Source organism: Agelaius phoeniceus, chromosome 2 (assembly GCF_051311805.1).
Source record: "Agelaius phoeniceus isolate bAgePho1 chromosome 2, bAgePho1.hap1, whole genome shotgun sequence".
Lineage (NCBI taxonomy): Eukaryota > Metazoa > Chordata > Aves > Passeriformes > Icteridae > Agelaius > Agelaius phoeniceus.
In genome coordinates, this window is record NC_135266.1 from 91,367,000 (window position 1) to 91,375,770 (window position 8,771).

Below are 8,771 nucleotides of genomic sequence, written 5' to 3' on the forward strand. Positions count from 1 at the left end.
ATTCTTAGTACCCTGGTTTTTATCTCTCCAAATAGATCCTGACAAAAATTAAGTACAGTTTCTCTGGACCCACCACTCAGAGAAAGCTCAGGAATTCTCACAGCCATTTCACAGGTCTGCCAGAGCTTTCCATAAGATGGAGCCATATCCTAGGAATGCCTCTTCTACTGCCTTTGCTTTAACAGCTTCTGGTGCAAGGGCATGCTGGTAAGGGGGAATGAAATCTGCAGGATCAGTTCCAGAGCAATGCAAAAGTAAAGGTCATACCTGATCTAATGATCTTTAAACAAAAAAATCTGAACAGTAGGAAGTTGCATTCACAAAAGGACTGAATCAGATGTGAAACAATCAGTAAGAAATGAGGAAGCAAAACTTCTGCTTTAGTTGGTACCATTTAATTAAAGATTATTTGCACAAAATCCATACCAGTATCATGCTTCCTGCAATAGAATCACATCAAAGGACATTAAATAAAGATTGTTATGAACTTTTGGGTCTGCAACACACAGGTGTTTGCCAAGAAGCTGTTTGTACTTCAGCTGCCTTTGAATGTGCAGATTTAAAATGGTGCTGTTTCACATTCTCTTATAAGGACCAGGCAGTGTTAACAAGCTCTTTGAAGGCTTACTTTGGCCCATTCATCTGCTCCTTTGGGGCTTTTTTGTTAGAAACCTGAGCCTTGGCAAGAAGCCCAGGAATTGCTGTAGTCCAACATGTACATTATGATGGAAAGGATGAGCTAAGAAATTCTGCTGTCATTTAAAAAAGCAGAGGAAGAGCAGGCAGCCTTGATGAGATTTCTCCTGCCTGAAACAGTTTCTGGCAAACTGATTCTCTTCTCTTTCTGACAGGTTTCGGGTGAAGCAGCCGCCTCCATACACAGGACTGAGAGTGATGTACACACCAGGACCTGTAGGTTACACAGGACAGCTTTTGGGGTTTTTTCTAGACTCAGCTGGCCCTCAGGCTAGCTAGGGCACCTTTCTGGGACAGCAGCTGTCTGGGAATAGAGCTGCCAGGGTACACAGTTTTGTTTAAGGTTACTTGAAGTGATGCTGTCTTCCACCATCCCTCTGCCACCTTCAGCTAAGTGCTCCATGCACTCGAGTCTCTGCCTGTGCCAGAATGCAGAGTGATAAAAATGTTAAGTTCAGTGGAAAGCAGCAGGTCAAACAGTGAAGTAATAGAGAGCTTTTTCAAAGCAAACAGGACTACTCTACCACTGCCTGTGAGTTTTGCCTTCTGCTTAGGGTGTTAGTTATATCTGCTCTGTCTTATGTCTAGACTTAACTTCCTGTCCTGATACCCTCAGGATTTGAACCTAGTAAACTATTGCCTCAATCCTTTCTTCTCCTGCTTCCAACTGTTCTCCACCTTAAGTTTTTTATCTAGCAAAGCACCATAGCACATTATCTCACTAAGTAGGAAGCTTTCATTCTTTCTGCTTTTGTTCAGTCTCTCTTTTTACCTGCATGCTATCCCTCAATAAATAGTGCTGGCCACTGTCCCCATGGCATCCACGTAATACCAGGCAATATCTTGTCAATGCATGGAATCAAGAAGGAATGACTTGTGCAGAGGCAGTGCCAGAATGCAAATCAAACCTCCTAGTCCAGAGCCTTAGCCACAACTCAGTACTTGAAATCATAGGATGGTGTTGGTTGGAAGGGACCTTTAAAGGCTCCAGTTGAGAGAGAAGGATGGTGTGGAGGACTGTGTCAAAGGCCTTACAGAAATCCATCTAGATGGCTGGAATAATTTCCATTCTTTTCTTTTCTCCTCACATCTGCCCCTTTTGTATCTCCCTACCTTTATGTTCTTTTTAGAACAAAAGAGAATATTTTATTCTATTTCATATGGAAGGGACCCACAATGGCCCTCTAGTCCAACTGCCTGACCACTTCAGGGCTAGCCAAAAATTAAAGCATACTATTAAAGACACTGTCCAAATGCTTCTAACACTGACAGGCTTGGGGCATCAACCACCAGCTCCAAGGACTGCTGGAGGGGACCATGTATGAAACTTGCACCTTACCTCTGAGTCATTCTCTGTCTCTCCCAGGTGGCAGCAGGCTTGCAGGCTGAACTGGAGATAGAGATTTTTGCCATGCTGATTGGAGGGAAAGACACTGGTGGCCTTGAAGAAGTTTCCCATAATATTGAAATAATAACAGAAACTGAAACTCTACTCCTGCCTGTGAAAGCAAATATCCTTTGTTGTCTTATTTCTCACACACACCTCATAGCATCGACCCTGGGGATCATCATACTGCTGGGAGCCTCAAGCATTGCTTCCAGTGTAGGCTGTTGCAGTAGCAAGCTTTACTGTCCTTTTCAGAAATACACAAATGGGTGCTTTCAAAAGCACAACAAATGAATAATTTAAGATTTTGATGCCAAACACATTTTACATCAGAATAACGTGATTTTAAAAGTGGGGAAAGGAAGAAGAGCAACTCAGAAAAATGTTGCTTTTAAAACTAAATGAAAATAATAGGAACTCTTTCCCACCACCCCTCATGAAAATACTTTATTATGCTTTTTGAATCTATGGTAGCATCTGGTGGTAAACCTCATGAGCAACAAAATGACATATCATCCAGACACTGAACCGGCAAATGGGACAATCCCTGCAGCACCAAAGATGCAAGCACAGAAGCACATGAATGCTGCCAGAAATGAGCCTGGGTGGATTCAGTGGGCTTTTCAATTGTTTAATTCATGACAGCAGTACAGTAAAAAAGCCAAGTCAGTAGCTATTATTTCTATTTCCCTTGTGCTCCAGGTGAAGTTCTGTTTGACATTTAATCAAATTTACACTTAGAAGTCTGGGAGAAAGGGTCCTCTGGAAACCTATAAAAGAAATAGCAAGGCAAGCTACATCCAAACATGCCAGAAATGTCATTCAGAGTAAGGACCACCCTTACCAAAGAAAGGAGAACTTCAGGATACTCTGAGCCTGACCAGAGTAACAGCAACCCTTCTGAGGCTTTATATGCTCTAGATGTGACATTGAAACTCCCCAGATTTACTTGCATTGACCCAAAGAAACCTTTCATGCCTATAACTGCAGAACTGATCTAGACAGCAAAACCAGCTGCTGTTCTGTTCCCACTCACCCAGTCCTCAGACACAGTTGCAGACCAGCCTCCAAAACACGTGCCCTTCCCCCATATTTTAGCTGTTCCTTTAATCTTTGAGCTGAGGACACTAGTCCAGATTCAAGATGTTTCACATCCTTACTTCCAGAATTCATTCCTACCTCCACAGGTTATTTTGCTTAAATAAACATTGGTGTGTTTATTTAAATAAAATGGTTAGATCCTTAACGTGGTATTCCACCCGTGCTAGCCAGTGACATTTATAAGCGCCGCCCCGAAGGATTCCCCCAGGGAGGGATGGCAGCAGCCGTCCAGGAAGTTCCTCCAAGCCCCAGGCCACGGTTTCGGATTACACTTCCACGAAAGCTTTGTAGTTAGTGTAAGTACTGGATGCAGTGACACCAGCTGTAAATTAAAGTACACTTCTTTTACCTACTCTGCACTTCATCAGCAGCATTCTGAACAAAGCTCATGCAAATGATGCACCTGGCACACTGACTTGGTTACTGTGACAAGAGAAGGGAAACACTGGATGACATTAACCAAAGCACTCACTACAAGGGGACTGCAGGTTATTACAACTGCTCAGCTCAGCAGAGGCACTCACAGCAAAGGCTCCTCAGTCCTGTCCCAAATCCTTCACTCACTGTCTCCACATTAAATAAATCCTTGAACTTCCTGGCAGCTGGATTTATTACAGTTAAACCCTAATAAATCAGCTTCTCTTTAACATATTTCACTTTCTGTAACCAAGTCTTACTGGTTAGACCCATTGACACTGACAGCAAGTCTAATAAGGGGCAGGAGTCTTACAGATAGGGCAGCCTCAATGTGACAAGTGCAAATACACACAACTCTGCACACACAGTTTCATACAGCACATTTCTGTAGCCTTACAGATTCAGTCTACATGAAGAGTCACAGAATATCCTGAGTTGGAAGGGACTCACAAAGATCAGGCCCAACTCTGCACAGGACATCCTGAGAATCACACCATGTGCCTGAGAGCATTGTCCAAACACTTCTTGGACTCTGTCAGGCTCAGTGCTGTGACCACTGCCCTGGGGAGCCTGTTCCAGTGCCCAGCCACCCTCTGGGTGAAGAACCTTCTCCTGATATTCTAACTCACTCTTCCCTGACACAACTTCAGGCCATTGCCTCGGGTCCTGTCACTGGTCAGCAGAGAGATCAGTGCCTGCCCCTCCTCTTCCCCTTGTGAGGATGTTGCAGACTGCAATGAGCTCTCCCCTTGGTCTCCTCCAGGCTGAACAGACCAAGTGACCTCAGCCACTTCTCACATTCCCCCTCAAGGCCCTTCACCATCTTTGTAGCTCTCCTTTGGATGCTTTCTAAGAGTGTCTTAGAAGGGTTAAGTCTTCCCAGAGGACAAGAAAACCTTACTGGGAATTTCTCACAAACCAGCAGTCAACGTGTTTAACATTAGGCTGGTGTTCACCTCATCCCCGTGAGCTCAGGCACTCCACAACACAATTGATGGTGACAGCTCATAAACAGGAAACCCTCTGGATGTCTCTCCTCAGCTGAACAGTCCCTGTTTTCTTCATATGTGTAAGATTGACATCATCTTTTGCTTTCATCCTCAACATCTGTAAGCCTGCCAAGTTATCCAACCAATCAGCAAAGAAATTCCATCTGTATCTCATTCCTCTCCTCTGGAGAAAAAGAAAAGTGACCACATCAGTCAGTTCTCAAAAAGTTCACAGACATGTACCTCTGACTGCTGCTCTAGGACTGCCCAGTATACATCAAGTATAGCTTTTTTTTCCTGTTTAAATATCTTCTTACCTTTTCCAGTGTGGAATTCTACCCCCAAAGTAACACACAATTATAGTCTAGAAAAACAACTGGTTTAATCCTTCCACCTTAGGGATTTACAACCTGGAGCTCATCATGAAGGAAGTTTAGACAAACTTCTCTCCCTCCATGTTGAAACCTAAGAGGAATACTCACCCAGTCAGTTCACATTTTAGTGAGACACCCCCAGTCCCAAGAGAAGTTCGGATCAGGACCATCTTCCATGACAAGTACAAAGGGAGAGAAATTAATTACACAGTATTCTCCTCTCACATGTCTAATCCAGCTAATCATAGCTGCTGTCACCACAGCCAAACCTCCCTTCTCCTCTGACAGTGTCCTTTTGTGAATTGATTAACAATTCCTACTGAAGCTGGCTGCAGCCATCCCATGCTACCCAAATAACTGTACCCAATGCCTCTTTGAACATTCCTCCCCTCCAAGGCTCCTGGACTCAAAACCATATCCATCTCAGACATAGGAAGGAGCTCTGGATTGGTTGGTTTAGTCTCACAAAACATGGAACACTGACACTCCTGGGTTAAATCCTGTTATTGGTCAAATAGTCTTGTTCAGCCATCCCGAACAGAAACAGTCAAGTCACTGCAGAGGCACCCTGAGAACTTTCTAAGTTTCTATCACCTCCCCAGGTGGTTATCACCAGAACCAGTGATTGTCTCTACTGAGACCTAGAAACCTCCCTGCAATATTAAACTTGATCACAAATTTGCCACTCCTCCTAGCAGAGACCAACAAGCAAAAATCACTGATCAAGCATCACCTGACCAAACTTAGTCCTATCTCATTAATTTCCTTAGTTATTTCACATCAATATTTGAAACATTTCAAAAAGATTCTCTTAACATACTCAGAATTAAATACCACACAGGAAGCTGCCCATGAAAGTCTTCAGCATTCCTAAGAAGACTGTCCATCCTGAATGTGTGGTAGTGATTTTTGTACTAATCACTTTGTGCAATACAAGCAAGCCCCTAATCTACTTGAAGCCTATGTAAGATCTCCACCTCATTATGTTGTTCCCTTCCAACAGCAAAAGGCCAAACCAGAAGAGTCTGTAGCAATCACAGTGCTCACACAACACTTGCAAAGAATCTGGACATAATTATTAGGTTTGGTTCAACAACTGTACAAAGGTGGAGCTGGGATTTCTTCATTTTTTTCTTCCTTCCATTCATGTTAATTTTCTGTCTTCTTCCACTACAGGTCAGAGCCCAAGAAGATCAACATGAAGATCAGCAACACTTAAATACCTAGATTTTAGTTCAACCTTATGGAAACATCCAGTGTAATTTTTCCATTCATTTAAACAGATTAAATGAGATAAACATTTTGCCTTTTTCCTGTTAATGGGAAAGGTGGTCCAAAAGTTGCAGAATCTCCTGACATGGCTGTCTGAAATGTAAACAGTGGAAAGATTGCTGTATTTCAACCCTACTACAGAGCAGTGCTGGACGGTTCCCACAAAGTTTTTTTTTAAAAGGGATTAGGTTTCTAATAACATGCACTGAGGCACCTGAAATCTTTTTCAAGTACTGAAAATGCACCAGGTTTCAACACAGTCAACTGTGAGTCTTCAGGAGCTGCTGACCTGCTCTGGTCTTTTAATTCCTAAGTTTCTGTTTGCTTTCACAGTCATAGGCCGAACGTTGTGTGTGCTCACCTACCTTTAATAAGCTGCACATACCAGATGGGGTAACACAAAGTTACACTTGACAAGAGAGGGATCCTTACACCCTCTTGTTCACAGTCACACATGAGCACCTTCAAATGTTCACCTGCTCATCTCTCTTCATAGTGAGAGACTGAGCCACTGAGCCACAGATGGTCTTTTGCCCCTCCTTGTTCCCACCTACACAGCAATGGCTAAAAGAAAGGTCACAGGCTCTTTTTGAGCCACCACATTTGTGTGTGCAAGTGCAGCTCTGCTTCTAGTTTATGAATTCATTTCTCACAAGGTCCTTTCTTGTGCTTCATCCTTTTTCCAACATGTGACATGCTGAGAGAGATGAGGAATTTTTCTTGATACATGCAGATGATTTGTTGTCACAACACAGTGACTGAGGATCCCATGATTGGCCATTAACAGCAGCTTTCACCAGTGTGAAATATGAATGCCAGTTCTGAACCCTCACAATCACACTGTTAGGTGAGACATGTATTCTAATAATACAGATTTAAGCTTGCCCTGTTCTTGAAAGTGCTTTCCTGCTCAGGTTTGTAAATCTAGGGAATTTCACCCAAGAAAGGGCAAACTGATGTCCCAAGGATATTAAAATTCTTATCAGAGGACTGTTGGCACAGGACAGACCTCTTCCATTTAAAGCACATGCTGGGCTCTGTCAGTAGCCACCCAAGTACTGCATTAGTACAGACCCGTCACAAGTGATAAAAATCAGAGAACCAGAGGGAAACTTCAAGAAGGCAGCCTGTGTCAGTAGCTAGGGAGAGACAACTTTTCAACACCTGAAAGACCTTTTCTCCAAGGATTCTTCCCTAACACCAATGACAGCAAATAGATACAAAAGTGTAGGAATTCCACCTCTTCCAACTTAGATCAGAGGATACCTGCATTATAAGATGACTGCATCCCAAGCTACTCTTCTGTATCACCATTTACATACTTCCCATCAGTCCCTGAATTCATGTGCCCATGGCCATGATTTTTTCTTCCAGTCCTCCCAGGGGATCATCAAACAGCAGTTCATTATACAGCATCCATAGCATCTATTTCCCTGTCACTAAGGGTAACAGAAGCACAGCTAGCCTTCCCCTTTTGGTACCTGGTTTTGGCATCTCTCTCCTCAGTCACCTCAGCTGAGGGTGCATTGTGGTGTCACGAGCCAGCTCTCCATCTGTAACTTGTTTTTCCAGCGGGCTGGCCCATTTCAGCAGCAGATAATGTGGATAACAGATGTCAACTGACTTTACCAACAAAATATATCATCCTACATTGCATCCTCTTCCTCCTAGTAATCCCTCTGATGAGGGTCTATTACTACTTACAGAGGGTAGACTTATGAGGGTCTATTTACTCTCCCTCTTATGAGGGAGTAGTAAAGCAAAAGAACAGAATAAAATTAAATAGAACAGCATAAGTCAGGATAGAGACATGTTTGAATGCAGCTGTTTCCAGGTAGGTGCCCCTATGATTTCATATCTGTCCAGATATGGATGAAACTTGTGATTCAAGTGAAACAACTGGCAGAGCTGTGTGAAGGTTGCCATTTCTATAGAGTCGGAGAACCACCTGGAAATGGAGCACAATGTGCTCCTGTGAATCACCCAGACTCTGAAGAGGCAAGTGAACAATCATCCCCTGACAGTCACTTACAAACAACCGAGGTATGGTTGTTACACCTGAGGTGCTGCCTGGAGAATGACCAACTGAACTGCTGGCCTTTTGCATAATTGCTAGTAATAGACAGCCTGAGTCAAAAACAGCAGTCAGCCACAACTGGGATGCAACTAAAAATCCATGTGAAACTCAAGTTAGAAATTCAGCTTTGAGTTCCTAAGTCAGACACGTGAGCCCAGCACTCAGCAAAGTATCTGGAAGCAGCCCCCACGACATCCCCCAAACCAGTGACTTGACTATTGGTGAAAAAGACACAGCATGTGCTATAAATTAATAACAACAGCAGCAGAGACTTGTTCACTCCATTCTGCCCCACTGCCCCTGCTGTGAAAATAAATCATTTTATCTGACAAAGGACAAGTACAACATTGCAACCAATCAGTGCAATTTCTAAAGCCTGGAGCAAGTAAAAGGCAAACAATCCAGGCTTCTCACACTTGGTCTGCCAGCTCTCCAGAAAAACACAATCTGGGATGGCC

At 43.3% G+C, this 8,771-nt stretch overlaps 1 protein-coding gene across 2 annotated transcripts in view; it reads left to right on the plus strand.

The window, feature by feature from the left end:
- SPAG17 (sperm associated antigen 17) overlaps positions 1-3,479 on the plus strand; it is an 86,151-nt gene extending 82,672 nt beyond the window's left edge. The window contains exons 45-47 of one of the 2 annotated variants that reach the window (XM_077174241.1): positions 852-912; positions 2,063-2,216; positions 3,352-3,479. In XM_077174241.1, coding sequence (XP_077030356.1) covers positions 852-912; positions 2,063-2,216; positions 3,352-3,479 — 343 coding nt within the window. Of the gene's footprint in view, positions 1-851; positions 913-2,062; positions 2,217-3,351 lie in introns of those variants that run through there. The other variant, XR_013181015.1, reaches the window with a different exon arrangement.
- The last annotated feature ends 5,292 nt before the right edge of the window (positions 3,480-8,771 follow it).